The sequence below is a fragment of the Hemiscyllium ocellatum genome, chromosome 9 (genome assembly GCF_020745735.1).
Source record: "Hemiscyllium ocellatum isolate sHemOce1 chromosome 9, sHemOce1.pat.X.cur, whole genome shotgun sequence".
Lineage (NCBI taxonomy): Eukaryota > Metazoa > Chordata > Chondrichthyes > Orectolobiformes > Hemiscylliidae > Hemiscyllium > Hemiscyllium ocellatum.
Genome location: NC_083409.1, coordinates 110,548,049 through 110,572,427, shown reverse-complemented (window position 1 = coordinate 110,572,427; position 24,379 = coordinate 110,548,049). Strand labels below are relative to the sequence as shown.

General features: G+C 47.2%; 1 protein-coding gene across 1 annotated transcript in view; it reads left to right on the top strand.

Annotated features, from left to right (window-relative positions):
• The window catches only part of uox (urate oxidase), a 31,785-nt gene that overhangs the window by 5,711 nt on the left and 1,695 nt on the right, over positions 1 to 24,379 (top strand). Inside the window, exons 2-5 of the mRNA XM_060829616.1 lie at positions 1,596 to 1,712; positions 8,596 to 8,674; positions 16,870 to 17,056; positions 18,438 to 18,561. Coding sequence (XP_060685599.1) covers positions 1,596 to 1,712; positions 8,596 to 8,674; positions 16,870 to 17,056; positions 18,438 to 18,561 — 507 coding nt within the window. The remainder of the gene's footprint in view (positions 1 to 1,595; positions 1,713 to 8,595; positions 8,675 to 16,869; positions 17,057 to 18,437; positions 18,562 to 24,379) is intronic.

The following is a 24,379-nucleotide window of genomic DNA, read 5'->3' as shown; positions in this document are numbered from 1 at the left end:
TCAATTACTGGGGAAGATAGGTTTAAGGTAAAAAGGGGAGAGTTTAAAGGAGATGTTTGTTTACACAGAGAGTGGTAAGGGTCTGGAATGTGCTGCTGGTGGAGATGGATACCATAGCAATGTCTAAGAGGCACCTTGACAGACACACGAGTAGGCAGGGCATAGACGGATATGGAGCGTGTAGAGACAAAAGGGTTTTCTTTTAGAAAGGCGTTGTGTGTCAGAGCAGGCTCGATGGGCTGAAGGGCTGTTCCTGGGATTCAAACGAGGTAAAAACAATGACTGCAGATGCTGGAAACCAGATTCTGGATCAGTGGTGCTGGAAGAGCACAGCAGTTCGGGCAGCATCCGAGGAGCAGGAAAATCGACGTTTCGGACAAAAGCCCTTCATCAGGAATAAAGCCTGAAGCATGGAGAGATAAGCGAGAGGAAGGTGGGGGTGGGGAGAAAGTAGCATAGAGTACAATAGATGAGTGGGGGAGGGGATGAAGGTCGGGGAGGAGAGGGTGGAGTGGATTGGTGGAAAACGAAATAGGCAGGTAGGACAAGTCCGGACAAGTCATCGGGACCGTGCTGCAGAGGAAATGACCTGGGAGTTGCAGTGGGAGAGGGACTCACTGAGATTCTTGTAGAGAGAGGAGTTCCTGGGGTTCTACTGTTCTTCTTCTTTCTCAAACACAGCATTTTTGGAACAAATATCCCAGAGATAATGAAACAACTACAATTCTTAGTTCCTATGGTATTTCTCCAAGGTTGCTTTGGTCTTGGGGAGGAATCTTCCATTCCCGAAGTCTCTCGGGTGTTCTTAATGATTGAAAACCCCATTGTAGATGCAGAAACTAATGGAGCAGACCTGTGTTTCCAATTAAATAATCGACACGCAAAGCCCATTAAGGATAATGTGATAACAGCTGTCACCGTCACAGAGATTGTTTTTCAATTCCAATTAATTTAATTTAAATTGGTCATAAAAACCAGAAGAACTGTGGGTGCAGTAAACCAGAAACAAAAACCAAAACTGCTGGGAAAGCTCAGCAGGTCTGGCAGTGAAATCAGAGTTAATGTTTCAAGTCCAGTGACCTTTCCTCTTCACAGATGCTGCCAGATCTGCCGACGTTTTCCAGCAGCTTCTGTTTAAATTTGATCACGTTGAGACTTGGACTCAAATCCTCTCAGAGGGGGATGTTGAGAAACCAGCAACATCACCATCATGCTGCTCTCTTACTCCAGCACAGCCTTTGAACTTAAGCTGCCCTTGCTCTGCCTATCAGTTGCCACTTTGAACAGAACGGAGACGAAAGCTAAGTTTGATTCTAGAATAATTGGGTTAAAGATAAAGAAAATGAGTAATACCCTCAGTTTATATTGAAAGAAGGTGGTGAATCTGTAAAGGGGGCTGTCGAGGCTGGGTCATTATGTATATTCTAGGATGAGAGCGATAGATTTTTAATCATGGAGAGAATTAAGAGTCATGGGGAAAAGGTGAGAAAGTGGAGTCAAGGATAAACACACCAGCCATCGAATAGCAGAGCAGACCTGATGGGCTGAATGGCTGACTGTTGCATATGGTTTTATGAAATGTTATGTCTTGTCAGGTTCGAACGATTGAAGAATTTGCCGTGGATATTTGTGATCACTTCTTGACTTCTTTTCGACATGTTAGACGGGCAATGGTCTATATTCAGGAGGCACCTTGGAAGCGCCTGGAGAAAGTAAGGATTTCAGGCAGCAGTTCATGAGACATTGTTAGAATTTAATTTCACAAGCTCTCGTCGCCCCTGACCAAATTGCTTCCTCTCATGAACAAAACACTCCTCACTTCTTGTTTCGGAATCCTTTGCTAGCCTCAGCTCTACTGATCTTGGTACCTGGCTTCAATCCCCGACAATATCTTGCTCCTGCACCCCCAGCGTGTCCTCAACTTTACTCGGTTCATCACTGTCTGCCAGCTGTCAAAGATTGGAACTCCTGAATTCCCACTGCCAAATCTCTCTGCTTTTCTAATTCTCTCTTCCTCCTTTAAGGCATTTTACAAAAATCTATCTTCAACCAAAGTTATGGCCATTTTAGCACTGGGCCTGGCTCAGGGTTAAAGTTTGATTTTTCAACAACTCATGGGTAGCATTTGGAATGCTTTATTACGGTGATTATATACAGGCCAGCTGCTGTTACAGCGAGCGGACAATTCTAAAGAGCATCAAAGTTGAGCCTGAATCATCCCAACTTGAAGCCACACGAGAGGATTCTTCAGCAGGAAGTGCTGAACATTGTGTGGTGCTGGAAAAGCACAGCAGGTCAGGCCGCATCCGTGGGTCAGGAGAGTCGATGTTTTAGGTATAAGCCCTTCATCAGGAATGTAGGGGGGAGAGGTCACTGAGAGATAAACAGGGGAGTGGGGTTGGTGCTGGTGGGGGGAAGGTAGGTGGAACGGTGATTGGTGGGTGGAGGTAGGGAGTGATTGTGATCGGTCAGTGGGGAGGGCAGATAGATGGAAAGGAAGATGGATGGGTGGGTCAGGTCAAAAGAACTGTGCCAAGTTGGAAGGTTTGATCTGGGATGAAGTGGGGGGAGGGGAGATTTGGAAACTGGTGAAGTCAACGTTGATGCCAAGTGGTTGTAGGATCCTGAGGCAGAAGATGAGGTGTTCTTCATCCAGGCGTCGGGTGGCTTTGGTTTGGAGGTGGAGACGGCCCAGGATTTGTATGTCCTTGGGAGAGTGGGAGGGGGAATTGGCCAGGGGGTGGTGGGGTTGGTCGGTGCGTGTGGACCAGAGATGTTCCCTGAACTGCTCCATGAGTGTGTGCTCGGCCTCCCCGATGGACAGGAGACCACATCAAGAGCAACAGATGCGGTAAATGAGGTGGGAAGATGTGCAGGAAAATCTCTTCCAGACTTAAAATGATTGTTTAGGGCCTTGGATGGAGATGGTGGGGGGTGTGGGCACTTCATGTGATGGCAGGGGAAGGTACCGGCTATGGAGGGTGGGTTGGTGGGGAGCGTGGACCTAACAAGGGGGTCGCAGAGGGAATGGCCTCTGCAGAACACAGATAGGGGTGGGCAGGGGGTGGGGTCAGACTGTGGGTGGCGGAAAAGGCAGAAGATGATGCAATACATCCGGAGATTGGTGGGATGGAAGGTGAGGACCGGGGGGGTTCTGTCTTTGCTGTGATTGAGGGGTGGTTTCGAGGGTGGTGGTGCAGGAAGTGGATGAAATGTGCTGGAGGGCATTGTTGACTATGTGGGGGTAAAATTAAGGTCTTTGAAATAGGATGCCGTCAGGGATGTCCTGGAGTGGAATTATTCCTCCTGGAGCAGATACGATAGAGTGGAGTGGAGGGGGGAAGGTGGGGAGCTGCAGGAGGTGTAGTACAGGTAGCTGTGGGAGTTGGTCAGTTTGAATTAGCTGTCCATGTTAAATCAGTCACCAGAGACAGAAATGGAGAAGTCCAGGAAGGGGAGGGAGGTCTCGGGGATGCTCCATGTGAACTTGAGGTCAGGGGTGGGGGCGGGAAGTGTAGGTGAAGTTGATGAACTGTTCAATCTCCTCGTGGGAGTACGAGGCAGTGCCAATGGGCGGCACGGTGGCACGGTGGTTAGCACTGCTGCCTCACAGCGCCAGCGACCCGGGTTCAATTCCCACCTCAGGCGACTGTCTGTGTGGAGTTTGCACGTTCTCCCCGTGTCTGCGTGGGTTTCCTCCGGGTGCTCCGGTTTCCGCCCACAGTCCAAAGATGTGCAGGTCAGGTGAATTGGCCATGCTAAATTGCCCGTGGTGTTAGGTAAGGGGTAAATGTAGGGGTATGGGTGGGTTGCGCTTCGGTGGGTCAGTGTGGACTTGTTGGGCCGAAGGGCCTGTTTCCACACTGTAAGTAATCTAATCTAAACAATGCAGTCATTAATGTAGCATATGCAGTCCTCGCTTTCCCCTAGCACTGAACACTGGCCAGGGGTAACAAGCTTTGCATGAGCATTAGGTGCAGAGGGCAACTCGTGTGGCCTGTGTGTTCACCTTAGTTGAGGTTTACATTTGTAACTTTGCACACAGAATGTGGACTTCAGTTGTTTTTATTGCCCATCCCTAGTTGCCCCTTGAGAAGGTGGGGGTGAGCTGCCTTCTTGAACCGCTGCACTCCATGTGCTGTGAGGTGACCCCCAATGCCCTTAGGGAGGGAAATCCAGGATTCTGACCCAGCGACACTGAAGGAATGGCGATATATTTCGAAGTCAGGCTGGGGAGGGAAACTTGCAGGGGGTGGTGTTCCCAAATATCTGATCCCCTTGTCCTTCTAGGTGGTAGTGACCATGGGTTTGGAAGATGTGAAGCAGCCTTGGTGAATAGTGCACTGTGCATTGGTGCTGGTGGGTGTGGCCACTTTGGTTGTGGTATCACTTATGTGAGCTGCTTTCTCCTGGATGGTGTCGAGTGTCTTGTGTATTGTTGGAGCTGCACCCATCTGGGCACATGGGGAGTATTCCATCACACTCCTGACTTGTGCCTTGTAGATGGTGGACAGGCTGTGGGGAGTCAGGAGGAGAGTTACACGCCACAGGATTCCCAACCTCTGACACGCTCCTTATAGCTACTGTATATAAATGGTGAGTCCAGCTCATACAGGAGCAATCCTAACTCCCTGAGTGAGTTGTGCCACACCACTCCTAGGATTTAAATTGTATTGAATAGAGTCATAGAGATGTATAGCATGGAAACAGACCCTTCAGTCCAATTCGTCCATGCCAACCAGATATCCCAACCCAATCTAGTCCCACCTACCAGCACCCGGCCCATATCCCTCCAAACCCTTCCTATTCATATACCCATCCAAATGCGTTTTCAATGTTGTAATTGTACCAGCCTCCACCATTTCCTCTGGCAGCTCATTCTATACACGTACCACCCTCTGCATGAAAAAGTTGCCCCTTAGGTCTCTTATATCTTTCCTCTCTCACCCTAAACTTATGCCCTCTAGTTCTGAACTCCCTGACTCCAGGGAAAAGATTTTGTCTTTTTATCCTATCCATGCCCCTCATGATTTTGTAAACTTAGATAAAGGTCATCCCTCAGTCTCCGATGCTCCAGGGAAAGCAGCCCCAGCCTGTTCAACCTCACCCTATACCTCAAACCCTCCAACCCTGGGAACATCCTTGTAAATCTTTTCTGAACCCTTTCAAGTTTCACAACATCTTTCCCAAAGGAAGGAGACCAGAATTGCACAAAATATTCCAACAGTGGCCTAACCAATGTCCTGGATGTGGGGATAAAGGTGATAGGTCAGAGAGGAGGGTGGAGCAGATAGATGGGAAGGAAGATTGACAGATGGGACAGGTCATGAGGGCAGTGGTGAGCTGGATGGTTGGAACTGGAGTAAGGTGAGGGGAGGGGAAATGAGGGAACTGGCCTCATGACCTGTCCCACCTGTCAATCTTCCTTCCCACCTATCCACTCCAACCTCCTCTCCGACCTATCACCTTTAACCCCACCTTCATCCACTTATTGCACTCTCAGCTACCTTCTCCCCTGCCCCACCACCCTCATCTCATTTAACTCTCCACGCCCAAAGCTCCTAGCCTCATTCCTGATGAAGGGGTCCTGCCCAAAATGTTGATTTCCCTGCTCCTCGGATGCTGCCTGTGCTTTTCCAGCAACACACTCTCAACTCTAATCTCCAGCATCTGCAGACCTCATTGTCTCCCTTTACATGAAGTGCAAATTGTTGATTAATTTCCATTATCCTCTGGCATTTGGCCCATTGAGTCTGCTCCATCATTCGATCATGGCTGCTATGTTTCTCAACCCCATTCTCCTGCCTTCTCCCCATAACCCTCGATCCCTTACTAGTAAAGAACTTCTCTCTCTCTGCCTAACATACACTCAATGGCTTGGCTACCATCCAGGATAGTGAGGGGAACAAACCATAAATCAGTGAAGCTCACCCTGAGAACGAGATGTGCCTGTGGATTATGTCAGCTTTGGGGGAAGGGTTTCCTTTGGAAATGAACTTTTCAGGTGCAAATCATCTCCAAACACAAACTGGATCTCTATACCCTCTGACGATCACAGCATGTTGGAGTGAGATAGACTGATTCTTGATCAATCAGGAAATCCATGGTTATAGAACATAGAACAGTACAGTACAGTACAACACAGGCTCTTCGGCCCTCGATGTTGTGCTGACCTTTTATCCTACTCTAACTGACATACCTTTCATTTTACACTCATCCATGGGCCTATCCAAGAGTCGCTTAAATATCCCTAATGTCTCTGACTCTACTACCCCTCCTGTCAGTGCATTCCACACACCCACCACTCTCTGTGTAAAGAACCTACCTCTGACATTCCCCTAAACCTTCCTCCAATCACCTTAAAATTATAGCCCCTCCTGATAGCCATTTCCATCCTGGGAAAATGCCCTCTAGCTATTCACTCTATCTATGCCTTTCATCATCTTGTACACCTCTCTTAAATCACCTCTCATCCTTCTTCACTCCAGTGAGAAAACCTCTAGCTCCCTCAACCTTTCTTCATAAGACGTGCCCTCCAGTCCAGGCAGTATTCTGCTAAATCTCCTCAGCACCCTCTCTAGAGCTTCCACCAACTTCCTATAATGAGGCGACCTGAACTGAACACAATATTCTGCATGGTCTAACCAGCTCTATAGAGCTGCAGCATAACCTCGCGGCTCTTAAACCCAATCCTCCTGGTAATGAAAGCAAACACACCATACACCTTCTTAACAGCCCTATCACCTTGGGTGGCAACACTGAGGGATCTATGGACATGGACTCTGTTCCTCCACACTGCCGAGAATTCTATCTTTAACCCTATGTACTGCATGCAAATTCAGCCTTCCAAAGTGAATCACTTCACACTTTTCCAGGTTGAACGCCATCTGCCATTTGTCAACCTGGTTGTGCTTCCTGTCAATGTCTCGTTATAACCTACAATAGCCCTCCACACTATCCACCACTCCACAAACCTTCCTGACATTGGCAAGCTTACTAACCCAGCCTTCCAAGTCATTTATAAAAGTCATAAAGAGCAGAGGTTTCAGAACAGATTCTTGCGGAACACCCACTGGTCACTGAGCTCCAGGCTGAATACTTTCCATCTACTACCACCCTCTGTCTTCTACGGGCCAGCCAATTCTATACCCAGAGACAGGTTTCCCTGTATCCCGTGCCTCCTTATTTTCTGAATGAGCCTTCCATGGAGGTGAGGTGGGGTGGGAAGCCGATGTGAGGAGTGTTGGGTCAGCCAATGGCAGAGCAGGTTTGAGGGGATAAACGGCCTCCTGCTGTTCCTATTCTTGTGGGCTTACAGATGCACGCCATTTTGAGGGGAAAAGGAGGATATCTGTTATCGGGGACACTTGGTGAGATTCTAGTGGGTGTGCTGAGTCCGATCTGGATCTAAGAGGGTTCTGCTGGTTTGTGGACAGGATAGTGGAGATGACTGGGTGTTGGTCGAGTTGCTGATTCAGGACTTTCCCTCTCCCTCAGTTGTGCACTTGCTTGTGAAGGAGATCTGCTTGTGTGTTATTTGACTGTGCTGGGTACAGTGATACCTGGACGAGCCTTTCCAATGGTCAAAGTCAATATTGAGACTGCTGCGTGAATCCTTCAATATGTCCACCTCACACTTCCTTTGGCTATCTGGACAGCCACCCTCAGCTTCCAGCTTTCCACCCCTGCCCAGTGAAGGTTCCCTCTGGCATTCTGATGATATAAAGTGACCACAATCCCAGAGATGCTTCTGGTGAGTAGAACCTGAGGGTTACCTTGGTCCAGGAGACCATAGAATCCCTGCAGTGTGGAAGCAGGCCATTTGGCCCATCAAGTCCACACTTACCCTCCAAAGGACATCCCACCTAGAACCATCCCGTCTCTGACACCCTGCATTCCGTGTGGCCAATCCACCTGACCTGCACATCTTTGAACTGTGAGAGGAAACCAGAGCCCCCAGAGGAATTGCACGCAGATACGGGGAGAACGTGCAAATTCCACACAGTCACCCAAGGGTGGAATCGTACCCAGTGCTGTGAGGCAGTAGTGCCAACCACTGAGGCACTGTGCCGCCCCAGAGATGGTGGGACCCTCACAGTAACCTCAGCCAGTACGATGACATGAACAGAGCAACTGAGAACGTGCTGAAAATGTGTTGCTGGAAAAGCGCAGCAGGTCAGGCAGCATCCAAGGAACAGGAGAATCGATGTTTCGGGCATAAGCCCTTCTGAAATGTCGAATCTCCTGTTCCTTGGATGCTGCCTGACCTGCTGCGCTTTTCCAGCAACACATTTTCAGCTCTGATCTCCAGCATCTGCAGTCCTCACTTTCAACTGAGAAGGTGGGACAGTTATTCACTGTCTTTGAAAGAAAATCCAGTTAATCCCCCTGCTCATTCCTGACTGTGTGTTTTCATTTTTCAATCAGGATACCCTTCTGACTGTTATTAATGAATCAGTTTGCTTTGACCTTACAAGCAATGCTTTTCAGCACAGTGTTTCACAATGACCTTCAATTTATTCGCCTGTACCTTACTGCTCTTCACATGCTGACCAGGAAAATGAAGGAATGTATCTGAATTTGTCTTTAATACAGGACGGTGCAGGCCATGCACATGCCTTTGTTCACACCCCTGAAGCAACACGTTTTTGTGAAGTTGAACAGATTGAAAATGGTAAGCCTTCGGTTCCAGTTCTTGGTATTTTCATTGCCGAAGAAATTTCAGCAAAACAAATCCTCTTACAAGGATGCCTTCCTTGAAGAAGCTCTCTTCCTCCCTCTACAAATCTCCAGCATCAGGAGCGATTTAACCAGCTGGGTCACTGAAGCTGCTGTAGAGCAGTAACCAACCGGGAGAAAGTGAGGACTGCAGATGCTGGAAATCAGAATCAAACTGTGCTGGAAAAGCACAGCAGCTCAGGCAGCTTCTGAGGAGCAGGCAAATCGATGTTTCGGGCAAAAGCCCTTCATCAGGCTGGTAGTCACACCTCAGGTGCAAGAAAGAGGCAGATGGGTTACAGTCAAGGGACAGGAGGGAACCAGCAGGCAGTATAGGGAACCCCTGTGACTGCTCCCCTCAACAACAAGTATTCCATTTTGGTGGGAGGTGGGGATTTACCAGGGGTACACGATGGGGTACAGGTCTCTGGCACAGAGTCTGTCCCTGTTGCTCAGAAGAGAAGGGGGAAGAGGAGCAGAATATTAGCCATTGGGGACTCCATTGTTAGGGGGACAGATAGGAGGTTCTGTGAGCATGAGAGAGACTCACGGCTGGTGTGTTGCCTCCCAGGTGCTAGAGTTCATGACGTCTCGGATCGTGTTTTTGGCATCCTTGAGGGGGAGGGGGAGCAGCCCTGAGTCATAGGCACCAACGACATCAGTAGGAGAAGGGATAGGAATTTAAGGCAGAACTTCAGGGAGCTTAGTGCCAGAACAAACAGAGTTGTTATCTCTGGTTTGATGCCCATGCCCATGCCTCTACAAACAGATGGTCTTCACCTGAACCAGAGAGGTACCAAGTCCCTGGGAGGAAATTTGCTAATGCTCTTCAGGAAGATTTAAACTGATTCGGCAGGGGGGTGGGAACCAAAATCGTAGCTCCAGTGTATAGGAGGTTCAGAGCAGTGAGGTCAGAAATAAGGTTTCAAGGTCGCAAGAGTCCACCAGCAAGCAGGAAGTTGATTTGAATGTGTTTATTTCAAAGCCAGGAGTATCCGGAATAAGGTGGGTTAACCTGCAGCATTGGTTGACACCTGGGACTTTGATGCTGTGGCCACTTCGGAGACATGGATAGAGCAGGGACAGGAATGGTTGTTGTAGGTTCCAGGATTGAGATGTTTCAGTAAGATCAGAGAAGATGGTAAAAGAGGGGTAGGGGTGGCATTGTTAGTCAAGGACAGTATTACGGTGGCAGAAAGGATGTTTGAGGACTCTTCTACTGAAGTAACATGGGCTAAGGTTAGAAACAGGAAAGGAGAGGTCACCCTGTTGGGAGTTTTCTATAGGCTTCTAAATAGTTCCAGAGGAAAGGATTCTTGATAGGAGTGAGAGTGACAGGGTAGTTGTTACAGGGGACTTTAACTTTCCAAATATTGATTGGAAATGCTACAGTTTGAGTATTTTAGATGGGTCAGTTTTTGTCCAATGTGTGCATGTAGATAAGGAGAAAGTGAGGACTGCAGATGCTGGAGATCAGAGTCGTGAGTGTGGTGCTGGAAAAGCACAGCCGGTCAGGGAGCATCTGGGAAGCAGGAAAATCAATGTTTCAAGCTTTTGCGCAAAACATGTTGTGCTTTTTCCAGCATCACGCTCTCCACAGTACGTAGACCAACCAACAAGGGGGGTGAGGCCACATTAGATTTGGTACTGGGTAATAAACCCAGCCAGGTGTTAGATTAGATTACTTCCAGTGTGGAAACAGGCCCTTCAGCCCAACGAGTCCACATCGACCCGCCGAAGCACAACCCACCCATACCCCTACATTTACCCCTTACCTAACACTACGGGCAATTTAGCGTGGCCAATTCACCTGACCCGCACATCTTTGGACTGTGGGAGGAAACCGGAGCACCCGGAGGAAACCCACGCAGACACGGGGAGAACGTGCAAACTCCACACAGTCAGTCGCCTGAACTGAACCCGGGTCTCAGGTGCTGTGAGGCAGCAGTGCTAACCACTGTGCCACCATGCCGCCCTCGGTAGATTTTGAGGTAAGTGGGCACTTTGATGAGAGCGACCATAATTCGGTTATGTTTATTTAGCGATGGAAAGGGATAATTATATACCAGAGGGAAAGAGTTGTTGCTGGGGAAAAGGGAACTATGATGCGATTAGGCAAGATTTAGGATGCAGAGGATGAGAAAGGAAACTGCAATGCACAATTGAAATGGGGAGCTTGTTCAAGGAAAGCTACAGCACATCCTTAATAAGTATGTACCTGTCAGGCAGGAAGGAAGTGGTCGAGTGAGGGAGCCGTGATTTACTAAAGAAGTTGAATCTCCTGTCAAGAAGAAGAAGAAGGCTTATGTTAGGATGAGACGTGAAGGCTCAGTTAGGGTGGTTGAGAGTTACAAGTTAGCCAGGAAAGACCTAAAGAGAGAACTAAGAAGAGCCAGGAGGGGACAAGAGAAGTCGTTGGCAGATAGGATCAAGGAAAACACTAAAGCTTTCTACAAGTATATCAGGAATAAAAGACTGACTAGAGAAAGATTAGGGCCAATCAAGGACAGTAGTGGGAAATTGTGTGTGGAGTCTGAGGAGATGGGGAAGTGCTAAATGAATATTTTTCATCAGTATTCATCTTGGAAAAAGACAATGTTGTTGAGGGGAATACTGAGATACAGGCTATGAGACTAGACAGGATTGAGGTTCACGGGAAGGAATGTTAGCAATTCTGGAAAGTGTGAAAATAGACAAGTCCCCTGGGCTGGATGGGATTTATCCGAGGATTCTCTGGGAAGCTAGGGAGGAGATTGTTGAACTTTTGGGTTTGATCTTTATGTCATCATGGTCTACAGGAATAGTGCCAGAAGACTGGAGGATAGCAAATATCCCCTTGTTCAAGAAGGGGTTAGAGACAACCCTGGTGATTATAGACCAGTGAGCCTTACTCCAGTTGTGGGTAAAGTGTTGGAAAAGGTTATAAGAGATGGGATTTGTAATCATCTAGAAAGGAATAAGTTGATTAGGGATAGTCAACACGGTTTTGTGAAGGGTAGGCCGTGTCTCACAAACCTTATTGAGTTCTTTGAGAAGGTGACCAAATAGGTGGATGAGGGTAAAGTGGTTGGTGTGGTGTATATGGAGCTCAGTAAGGTGTTTGATAGGATTCCCCATGGTAGGCTATTGCACAAAATACAGAGGCATAGGATTGAGGGTGATTTAATGGTTTGGATCAGAAAATAGCTAGCTGAAAGAAGACAGAGGGTGATGTTGATGGGAAATGTTCATCCTGGAGTTCAGTTACTAGTGGTGTACTGTTTTGGGGCCACTGCTGTTTGTCATTTTTATAAATGACCTAGATGAGGGTGTAGAAGGATGTTGCAGGTTACAGAGGGACATAGATAAGCTGTAGAACTGGGCTATGAGGTGGCAAATGGAGTTTAATGCGGAAAAGTGTGAGGTGATTCTCTTTGGAAGGAGCAACAGGAATAAAGAGTATTGGCAAATGGTAAGATTCTTGATTGTGTGGATGAGCAGAGAGATTTGGTATCCATGTACACAGATCCCTGAATGTTGCCACCCAGTTTGATAGGTTTGTTAAGGAGGCATATAATGTGTTACCTTTTATTAGTAGAGGGATTGAGTTTCGGAATCATAAGGTCATGTTGCAGCTGTACAAAATTCTGCTGTGGTCACACTTGGAGTATTGTGCACAGTTCTGGTCGCTGCATTATAGGAAGAGGAGGAGGTCATGCCTGACAAATCTGTTGGAATTCTTTGAAGAGGTGACAAGTAGGTTAGACAAGGGAAACCCAGTGGATGTGGTCTATCTAGACTTCCAAAAGGCCTTTGATAAGGTGCCACATGGGAGGCTGCTGAGCAAGGTGAGGGCCCATGGTGTTCGAGGTGAGCTACTGGTATGGATTGAGGATTGGCTGTCTGACAGAAGGCAGAGAGTTGGGATAAAAGGTTCTTTTTCGGAATGGCAGCCGGTGACAAGTGGTGTCCCGCAGGGTTCAGTGTTGGGGCCGCAGCTGTTCACATTATATATTAATGATCTGGATGAAGGGACCGGGGGCATTCTAGCGAAGTTTGCCGATGATACGAAGTTAGGTGGACAGGCAGGTAGTACTGAGGCAGTGGGGAGGCTGCAGAAGGATCTAGACAGTTTGGGAGAGTGGTCCAGGAAATGGCTGATGGAATTCAATGTGAGCAAATGCGAGGTCTTGCACTTTGGAAAAAAGAATACAAGCATGGACTACTTTCTAAACGGTGAGAGAATTCATAAAGCCAAAGTACAAAGGGATCTGGGAGTGCTAGTCGAGGATTCTCTAAAGGTAAACATGTAGGTTGAGTCCGTGATTAAGAAAGCGAATGCAATGTTGTCATCTATCTCAAGGGTTGGAATATAAAAGCACCGTTGTGCTACTGAGACTTTATAAAGCTCTGGTTAGGCCCCATTTGGAGTACTGTGTCCAGTTTTGGTCCCCACACCTCAGGAAGGACATACTGGCACTGGAGCGTGTCCAGCGGAGATTCACACGGATGATTCCTGGAATAGTAGGTCTAACCTACGAGGAACGGCTGAGGATCCTGGGATTGTATTCATTGGAGTTTAGAAGATTAAGGGGAGATTTAATAGAAACTTACAAGATAATACATGGCTTGGAAAGGGTGGACACTAGGAAATTGTTTCCGTTAGGCGAGGAGACTAGGACCCGTGGGCACAGCCTTAGAATTAGAGGGGGTAAATTCAGAACAGAAATGCGGAAACATTTCTTCAGCCAGAGAGTGGTGGGCCTGTGGAATTCATTGCCGCAGAGTGCAGTGGAGGCCGGGACGCTAAATGTCTTCAAGGCAGAGATTGATAAATTCTTGATGTCACAAGGAATTAAGGGCTAGGGGGAGAATGCGGGTAAGTGGAGTTGAAATGCCCATCAGCCATGATGGAATGGCGGAGTGGACGCGATGGGCCAAATGGCCTTACTTCCACTCCTATGTCTTATGGTCTTAGGAAGGATATGGAAGCTTTGGAAAGGGTTCAGAGGAGATTAATTAGGATATTGCCTGTTATGAAAGGAAGATCTTATGAGGAACTGTTGAAGGACTTGAGGCTGTTTTCATTAGAGAGAAGAAAGTTGAGAGGTGACTTAATTGAGACATATAAGATAATCAGAGAGTTGGATAGTGAGAGCTTTTTTTCTCAAGTGGTGACGGCTAGCATGAGGAGACATAGCTTTAAATTGAGGGGTGATAGATATAGGACAGATGTCAGAGGTAGTTTCTTTCCTCAGAGAGTAGTAGGGGCGTGGGAACACACTGCCTGCAACAGCATTAGACTCACCAACTTTAAGATCATTTAAATGGTCATTGGATAAACATATGGACGATAATGGAAAAGTGTAGGTTAGATGGGCTTCAAATTGGTTTTACAGGAAGGCGCAACGAGGGCCAAAGGGCCTATATTGTGCTGTAATGTTCTATCTTCTATGTTCTCCTGCTCATTGGTGGAGAAAGTTGGGGTGGCATGGTGGCTCAGTGGTTAGCACTCCTGCCTCCCACTGCCAGGGACCTGGGTTCGATTCCAGCCTCGGGTGACTGTCTGTGTGGAGTTTGCACATTCTCCTCTGGGTTTCCTCCCACAATCCAAAGATGTGCAGGTTAGAGGGATTGCCCAGCGTGTTAGGTGCATTAGTCAGAGGGAAGTGGGTTACTCTTTGGAGGGTCGGTGTGGACTTGTTGGGCCAAAGGGCCTGTTTCTACAGTGTAGGTAATCTAATCTCGGATACTGGCTGACAGGCTTGCTTTCCCAGCATCACGTTTTTTGACGTGGAGGGCAGTAAGCTGTCAATTTTAGCTTGGATGGTGAACTTGCAATTCCATTTCCCACAGATTGCTTTATTCTCAATGCACTCCGAGCTTCTGTGAATGTACAACAGAATCATAGGGTCCTTACAGCATGGAAACCAAGCCCTTTAGCCCATTGGCTCTGTATTGGTCACGAAACACCCATCTGTTCTCACCCATACCCTTGTATCTTACGGCTTTTTGAGATCTTGTTGAGATCATTCCTAAATCTCTTCAGGATTCCCATCCGCACTATCCTTGCAGGTGGTGAGTTTGGATATCCACAACTCTCTGGGTGAAAAAGGTTTTTTCTCTCCCTCTCTCTAAACCTCCTGCTCCTTACTTTAAAACCCTGTCCCCTAGCAACTGAACAGAAAGGTTTCATACAATCCCTACACAGTTTGGAAGTAGCTACCCTACCCAGCAAGCCCACTGATCCTCCAAAGAACATGCTACCCCCTACCCTGTAACTCTGCATTCCCCATGGCTAACCCACCTAACCACCTAACCCAGCCCTCAATTTAGCATGGTCAATCCATCCTAACCTGCACATCTTTAGATTGCGGGAGGAAACCGGAGGAAACACACGCAGACACAGGGAGAATGTGCAAACTCCACACAGAGTCACCCGTGGGTGGAATCGATCCCGGGTCCATGGCTCTTTGAGGCAGCTAACTACTGAGCCACCATTTCTTGCTATCTACCCAGTCTATGTCCCTCAGACCTCAATTAGCACCCCCCCCCAACTTCCTACACTCTGAGGAAAATAATCCTCACCTATCCAGCCTCTCCATTCTGGGCAACATCCAGGTGAATCCCCTCTGCACCCCCTCCAGTGCAATTACACCCTTCAATAGTGTGAGGACCAGAAATGCACACAGTATTCCAGCTGTAGTTTGACTTTGTTATATCCAGATCCACCATAACCTCCCTGTTCTTGTATCCCATGCCTCAAATAATAAAGACAGATAATCTATATGCCTCTTGACCACTGTCATAGAGTCACATAGTCAGAAAGATGCACAGCACGGAGACAGAAGCCTCTGTTTCATCCATCTCAATATCACAGCCTAATCTAGCCCCATTTGCCAGCACCAAGCCCATATCCCTCTAAACCCTTCCTTTTCATATACCCATCCAGATGCTTTTTAAATGTAATTGTACCAGCCTCTACCACTTCCTCTGGCAGCTCATTCCATACCCGTACCACCCTGTACATGAAAAAGCTGTCCCTTAGGTCTCTTTTATATCTTTCCCCTCTCACCCTAAGCCTATGCCCTCTAGTTTTGGACTCCCTCACCCCAAGGAAAATACTTTGCCTATTTACCCTATCCATGTCCCTCAATTTTGTAAACCTCTAAGGTCACTTGTCAGCCTCTAATGCTCCAGGGAAAACAGCCCCAGCCTGTTCAGCCTCTCCTTTAGCTCAAACCCTCCAACCCTGGCAACATTCTTGAAAATCTTCTCTGAACCCTTTCAAGTTTCACAATATCCTTCAATAGGTCGTCTTGCTGCTTTCAAAGATCTGTGGATAGGCACAGATCCTCCATACTTCCCAGGGTCCTGCCATTCATCATGTGCTCCCTTGCCTTGTCACTCCTCCCAAAATGCATCACTCCATACCTATTAGGATTGGACTCCATTTGCCACCATGAAGTCCATCTGACCACCTTGTCTATATTATCCTGTAGCCTATGGGTTTCCTTCTCGTTATTTATCACATCTCCAATTTTCATGGTATCTGCAAACGTACTAATCATACCTGCAACATTTATGTCAAGATTGTTAACTTACACAGCAAGCAGTGAGGGAGGCAGCACTGAACCCGACAGTACAGCACCGCTGGGCACGACTTTCCAGTCACAAAACAACTCTTCGCCTGTCAACCCCTGCTTCCTGCCATGAGCTAATCTTGGATCTAGTTATCCCGAATCCTATGAGCTCTTAGCTTCTTAATCCAGTCTGCCATGTGAGACCTTGTCAGAAGCTTTACTGAAGTCCATGCCGACTACATCAAATGGTTCCACAGGTTGGCGCAACATTGAGGGCCAAAGGGCCTGTACTGCGATGTGATGTTCTATCTTCTAACTGCACTATCCTCATCAGCACACCCAGTCACCTCCTCAAGAAAGTTCCAGCTTGTCACACTTTGAATATTGTTGAGAAGAGTCGTGCGCTGCTGAAGCATTCCATTTTACATGCAAGAATGCCAAATTTCAAGCCATCACAACAATTGACATTGTAGGAGAAAAGAGTGCCAATTGGCTGACAGGTTGGGAGGGACAAGTTGTGCTGAGGTTGGCACGGGCTGATGATTGAAGTGGCAAGATTCTTACCCCCGTGCTCCTGTCCACTTTGCAGAACCCCCCGTGATTCATTCTGGATTGAAAGACATGAAAGTCTTAAAAACAACACAGTCTGGCTTTGAGGGATTCCGAAAAGATCGATTCACTACGCTGCCTGAAGTGAGGGACAGAGTGTTCTCCACCGTTGTGTTTGCTAAGTGGCGTTACAGTCGGCCCAGACATGTCAACTTTGATGCTGCCTGGTAGGTATTTGCAACTGCTGCGCGTTAATGTCATACTTGTCTTTTCTCTGGTCCTCACTTACAAGAGTGAGGTTATGGATTTCCACTGGATTGGTCAACCTTTACAGCCAATGTATGGCAGCGATTAACATCAAAATATAGAACATAGGAGCTGGAGTAGGCCATTCACCCCCTTCGAGCCTGCTCCTCCACTCAATCCTGATCATCCAACTCTTGGTTCTGTGATAATGGGCCACTTGCTGTTGCCAGTCCAGACGGATTTTCTGTGAACAGTCCCTTTCCAAAAGGTTGGGAGCTGCCCCTTGTACCACCATTAAAAGGAGTCAGACCGTCTGTTGCCCGTGTGTATCAGGGGTTACTGTGGTCCCAATAATACATAAGGGCTTCCCAGTGTATGTGGCCAGTCCAACCAACCATCGTATCTCACAGGCTTAAAGGCTGGACGTTCCATCAGAGGTTCCTAAAGGTTTTCTCCATGACTTGTGGCACATATAGTCAGAAGTCAGCCGATATCAGGTTGTAGTCCAACAGGAATATTTGAAATCACAAGTTTTTGGAGCGCTGAAGCATCACCTGACAGAGGGACAATGCTCCGAAAGCTTGTGATTTCAAATAAACCTGTTGGACTGTAACCTAGTGGCATATGACTTTGAGTGTGAATTGGATTGAGGAAATTCTGGGTGTGTTTGGGGTCTGACACATGGTAAACGCAAGTTTGATACCAATAGCAGTGACCCATACACTGAGAATTCTCAACTTCAGGCAGTGAGGGATTGTCAGACAGGACATTGGTTAGGCCACTGTTGGAATATTGCATGCAACTCTAGTCTCCTTCCTATTGGAAAGATGTTGTGAAACTTGAAAGGGTTCAGAAAAGATTTACAAGGATGTTGCCAGGGACGGAGGATGTGAACTATATGGAGAGGCTGAACAGGCTGGGGCTATTTTCCCTGGAGCGTCGGAGGCTGAGGGGTGACCTTATAGAGATTTACAAAATTATGAGGGGCATGGATAGGATAAGTAGACAAAGTCTTTTCCCTGGGGTCGGGGAGTCCAGAACGAGAGGGCATAGGTTTAGGGTGAGAGGGGAAAGATATAAAAGAGATCTAAGGGGCAACTTTTTCAGGCAGAAGGTGCCAGAGGAAGTGGTGGAGGCTGGTACAATTGCAACATTTAAGAGGCATTTGGATGGGTATATAAATAGGAAGGATTTGGAGGGATATGGGCCGGGTGCTGGCAGGTGGGACTAGATTAGGTTAGGATATCTGGTCGGCATGGACAGGTTGGAACAAAGGGTCTGTTTCCATGCTGTAAATTTCTATGATCTATGATCTATAACTGGTGGAACATTAGGACTAACCAGGATGACTGTTTTCTCTAGGAATAGCGTGAAGGATGCTATCATTGAGACATTCGCGGGTCCCTATGACTCTGGAATATACTCTCCTTCTGTCCAGAAGTCCCTCTATGATGCTCAGTGCCTCTGTTTGAGCAGAGTTCCAGAGGTTAGTGTCTGGTTTAAGTAACTACTTCCAATGTTCCTGTCAGTATCAGCCATTGCACAAAGTGGATGTCTACTGCTTATCCTCTGCTCTCACCATCTCACTGCAGGGTACTGGCCAATGCAATCACTAATCTTTTCACACTTTGGGAATAGGAGGAGAAAGTGAGGTCTGCAGATGCTGGAGATCAGAGCTGAAAATGTGTTGCTGGAAAAGCGCAGCAGGTCAGGCAGCATCCAAGGAACAGGAAATTTGACGTTTCGGGCATAAGCCCTTCTTCAGGAATGAGGAGAGTGTGTCCAGCAGGCTAAGATAAAAGGTAGGGAGGAGGGACTTGGGGGAGGGGCGATGGAGATGTGATAGGTGGAAGGAGGTCAAGATGAGGGTGATAGGCCGGAGTGGGGTGGGGACGGAGAGGTCAGGAAGAGGATTGGTGCTGAGGAAGGAGATGTGGCTGTGGTAACGAGTCTGTTTGAGAACGTGGCTGAGGAGCTTCTGTGCAGAGGAGATGACCTGGGGGGGTGCAGTGAGAGTGGTTTCCCACACTCCTTCCCATTATAAAATGGAGGCAGTTTTCTTCATTACGAGGGACACTACTAAATGGTAACCATGACAACTATCTTGATTTTCATGGTGGAAGACACCAGCAGCATGCCAGAACTTCAAGAGAGTCAGGGAGCAGAGGGGAGTGTAGTGACCATCACTGAGGAGAAGGTGATGGAGAAGCTGATGGGTCTGAAAGTGGATAAATCACCTGGACCAAATGGGCTACACTCCAGAATTCTGAAAGAGATAGTGGAGAAAATTGTGGAGGTATTGGCGGTGATCTTTCAGGACTCACTGGAGTCAGGGAGGCTCCCAGAGGAATGGGAAATGGCTAACATAACACCCATATGAGAGAGGGAAAAGACAGAAAATTATAGGCCTTGACCTCAGTCATTTATAACATTTTAGAGTCCATTATTAAGGATGAGTTTGTGGAGCTCTTGAAAGGCATGGTTAAAATAGGGCTGAGTCAGCACGGCTTCATCAAGGGAAGTTGAAAAGTGTGGTGCTGGAAAAGCGCAGCAGGTCTGGCAGCATCCGAGGAGCAGGAGAATCGACGTTTCGGGCATGAGCCCTGATTCCTGAAGAAGGGCTCATGCCCGAAATGTCGATTCCCCTGCTCCTCGGATGCTGCCTGACCTGCTGCGCTTCTCCAGCACCACACTTTTCAACTCTGGTCTCCAGCATCTGCAGTCCTCACTTTCTCCTACTTTGTCAAGGGAAAGTCGTGCCTAAAAATCTGTTACAATTCTTGAGGTAATGAGCAAGTCAGACAAAGGAGAGGCAGTGGACATCACCTGTTAGGACTTCCAGAAAGACATTGACAAAGTGACACTGAGGAAGCTGCTAAATAAAAGTTCATAATGACAGGGAAAAGGTATTGGCTGGATGGAGGAATGGCTAACTGGCAGAAGGCAGTGAGTAGGGAACAAAGGATCATTTTCAGGATGGCAGCCAGTGAATGGTGGAGTTCCACAGGGGTCAGTGTTAGAATCACGACTATTCATGTTATACATTAACAATTAGGCGGCACGGTGGTTCAGTGGTTAGCACTGCTGTCTCACAGCGCCAGGGTCCCAAGGTTCAGTTCCAGCCTCAGGCGACTGTGTGGAGTTTGCACATTCTCCCTGTGTCTGTGTGGGTTTCCTCCCACAGTCCAAAGATGTGCAGGTCAGGTGAATTGGCCATGCTAAATTGTCCATAGTGATAAGTGCATTAGTCAGAGGGAAGTGGGTGTGGGTGGGTTACTCTTCGGAGGGTCGGTGTGGACTGGTTGGGCCAATGGACCTGTTTCCACACTGTAGGGAATCTAATCTGTGAAGGAACAGAGGACATTGTTGCTAATTTGGAAGATGATCCATGGATAGATGGAGGGACAGGTAGAATTGAGGCAGTGTGGAGGCTGCAGAAGGACTTTTGTAAGGTTATGCACTTTGTTCGGAAGAATAGAGGTGTAGACTATTTTCCAAATGGAGAAAGGCTTTGGGAATCTGAAGAACGAAGGGACTTTGGAGTTCTAGTTCAGGATTCTGTTAAGGTTAACATGCAGGTTCAGTTAGCAGTTAGGAAGGTAAATGCAATGTTCACAATCATTTCAAGAGGGCTAGAATACAAGAGCAGGGATGTACTGCTGAGGCTGTGGAAGGCTCTGGTCAGGCCACATTTAGAATATTGTGAGCACTGTATCTAAGGAAGAATGTACTGGCTTTGGAGAGGATCCAGAGGAGGTTTACAAGAATGACCCCGGAAATGAGGAACTTCTCATGTGAGGGGTGGTTGAGGTCTCTGGGTCTGTACTCTGGCATTTAGAAGGAAGAGGGGAATCTAACTGAAACTTACAGAATACTGGGAGACCTGGATAGAGTGGACGTGGAGACGCTGTTTCCACCAGCAAGGGAGACAAAGATTCGAAGGCACAGCCTCAGAGTAAAGGGATGATCCCTCAGAACTGAGGGATGCTTAGGTTAGGTGTACTGTTTAGGGGTAAATGTAGAGTAGTAGATTCGTGGAATGTGTTTGAGTGGGTCACTCTTCACAGGGTCGGTGTGGACTTGTTAGGCTGAAGGGCCTAGTTCCACAAGCGAGAAAAGAGGTGGGGAGGAATTTGTTCAGCCAGAGGGTGGTGATTCTGTGCAACTCACTGCAGAGCACTGTGGAGGCCAAGTCTTTGAGAGTATTTACAAGAATAGATATGTCCTTGATGAGTAAGGGTACCAAGGGTTACAGGGAGAAGGCAGGAGAATGGGGTTGAGAAATATATCAGCCATATTGAATGGCAGACTCGATGGGCTGAATGGCCTAATTCTGCTCCTTTATCGAATGGTCTTGGCTTTTTATAAAAACACGTTTGGTTTACTGATATCCTTTAGGAAAGGAAATCTGCCGTGATTCCAGATCCACAGCAATGTGGTTGAATCCTAATTGCCCTCTGTAATGACCCAGTAAGATACTCAGTTACAAGGGCAACTAGGGGTAGGCAACAAATGCCAGCCTCGCCAGCAACACCCACATCCCACAAACCACGAGAGAATAAATAATTATTCCTTCGCTGCTGAGCTAAATACTAACCTGCACTATGTCCCTCTCAACTGTCCACCTTCGATTGCCAATAGCCCAAATCCTAATGTTCGTGTGCAGCTGGACACTGGGACATTCTCAGGACAAACAATGCTGGAATGGATTACTGTATCATTGAGCTTAAAGTTTACGTTTATTTGCTGACATAATGACGTAAGGCTTTGCGTGCGAGGGACAATTTCAAAGTTTGCAAATGACACGAAACTTGTATGAATTACAAACGGCAGGGGAGACAGTGTGGAACTCCCGAAAGGTCTTTGACAAGTCGGTAGAGTGGGTGGATAGGTGGCAGAGGAGGTTCACTGCAGAGAGTGTGCGGTGATGCAGTTTGGTCTGAAGAAAGTTGAAAAGCAAAATGATATAGGAGGTGCAATTCTAAAGGGGTGCAGGAACAGAGAGAGACCTGGAGGTAATAGTACACAAATCACTGAAGGTGGCCGTGCAGGTGGGGAGAGCAGTTATTAAAGAAGACAGTGTCCTCGGCTTTATTAGTAAGGATGTAGAATACAAACAGCAGGGAAGTGATATGTAACTTGTATAAGACACTTGTTAGATCTCATGCTGGAGTACCACGTGCAGTTGTGAGCACACATTATAGGAAAGGTGTGAACCCATTGGAGAGAGAGAGTGCAGAAGCGATTTACAAGAATAGTTTCAGGAATAATTTATTTCAGTAAGGCATTTGACAAGGTCCCCCATGGTAGGCTACTGCACAAAATACAGAGGCATGGGATAGAGGGTGATTTAGTGGTTTGAATCAGAAATTGTCTAGCTGAAAGAAGGCAGAGGGTGGTGTTGATGGGAAATGTTCATCCTGGAGCTCAGTTACTAGTGGTGTACCGCAAGGATCTGTGTTGGGTCCACTGCTGTTTGTCATTTTTATAAACAACCTGGATGATGGTGTAGAAGAATGGGTTAGTAAATTAGCGAAGGGTACAGTTGTGGACAGTGATGAAGCAGAGGGGCACAGAGAGGCTGCAAAGCTGGGCTGATCGGTGGCAAATGGAGTTTAATGCAGAAAAGTGTAATGTGATTCACTTTGGAAGGAGTAACAGGAATGCAGAGTCCTGGGCTCATGGTAAGATTCTTGGTAGTGTATGTGAGCAGAGAGATCTCGGTGTCCATGCACATAGATCCCTTAAAGTTGCCACTCAGGTTGATAGAGCTCTTAAGAAGTCATATGGTGTGTTAGCTTTTACTGGTAGAGGGATAAAGTTTCAGAACCATGGGGTCATGCTGCAGCTGTACAAAACTCTGGTGCGGCCGAACTTGAAGTATTGTGTGCAGTTCTGGTCACCGCATTATAGGAAGGATGTGGAAGCTTTGGAAAGGGTTCAAAGGAGATTAACTAGGATGTTGCCTGGTATAGAGGAAAGGTCTTAGGAGGAAACGTTGAGGAACTTGAGGCTGTTTTCATTAGAGAGAAGAAAGCTGAGAGGTGACTTAATTGAGACATACAAGATAATCAGAGGATTAGATCGGATTGGACAGTGAAAGCCTTTTTCCTCAGAAGGTGATGGCTACCTCGAAGGGGCATAGCTTTAAATTGAGGGGTGATAGATATAGGACAGATGTCAGAGGTAGTTTCTTTACTCAGAGAGTAGTAGGGGCGTAGGAACGCACTGCCTCCAACAACATTAGACTCACCAACTTTAAGGTCATTAAAATGGTCATTGGATAAACATATAGATGATAACGGAAAAGTGTAGGTTAGATGGGCTTCAAATTGGTTTTACAAGTCGGCGCAACGAGGGCCGAAGGGCCTGTACCGTGCTGTAATGTTCTATGTTCTAATAAGAAGCTTCAATGATGAGAATAAATGGAAGAAGCTGGGATTTTTCCCCATGGAGAGGAGACTGACAGGACATTTGGTAGAGGTTTTGAAAACTGAGACAGGGGCTGGAGAGAGTAGACAGGGAGTATTTTTCATGGGATGTGGGTGTTTTTGGCAAAGCTGTTTGTGTAAAAAAAAAACGGAAATACATTGATGTGTCACTGAAGCAAGGATAACTTGAGAAAACGTTTTCTCACCCAGTGAGGAGTTAGGGTGTGGAATTCACTGCCTGGAAAGGTGGTGGAATAAGGTTCAACTGAGGCATTGAAGAGGGGCACTGGATGATTTTTTGAATAGAAACGCTGTTCAAGAATATGAGGAAAAGACAGGAGGTGAGAGAGCCAGACCTTCCAAACGCACAACTACTTCCATCTGGCAGCAGATACATGGGAACACCATCGCATTCCAGTTCTCCTCCAAGGCACTCACCGTGCTGACTTGGAAATCTATCACCGTTCCTTCAGTGTTGTGGGTCAAAATCCTTGAATTCCCTCCCTCGTGGAATTGTGGGTCAATCCACAGCAGGTGGGCTGAAGCGGTTCACCCCTACCTTCTCAAGGGGCAATAAATGCTGGGCCCAGCCAGCAACACCCACATCCCACAAAGAAATGAACAAGAAAGACAGTAGAGCTGGTGAAGACAAGATGGTCCAAATGGCCTCCTCAATGCTGTAACAAAGAAGGGGCAGCCATGTTCTACTCAGTACTGAATGACAAAGGAACTGAGGTTTCCAATCCACCACAGACAGAGGCATTACTGGTCCCACAGCAGAATAAGGACATGCCGAGATTACTGATAATTTGGTCTCTCACATCTCAAGTATACTTTACATCTCAGATTTGATTGCCCTATCCCACAGATTCA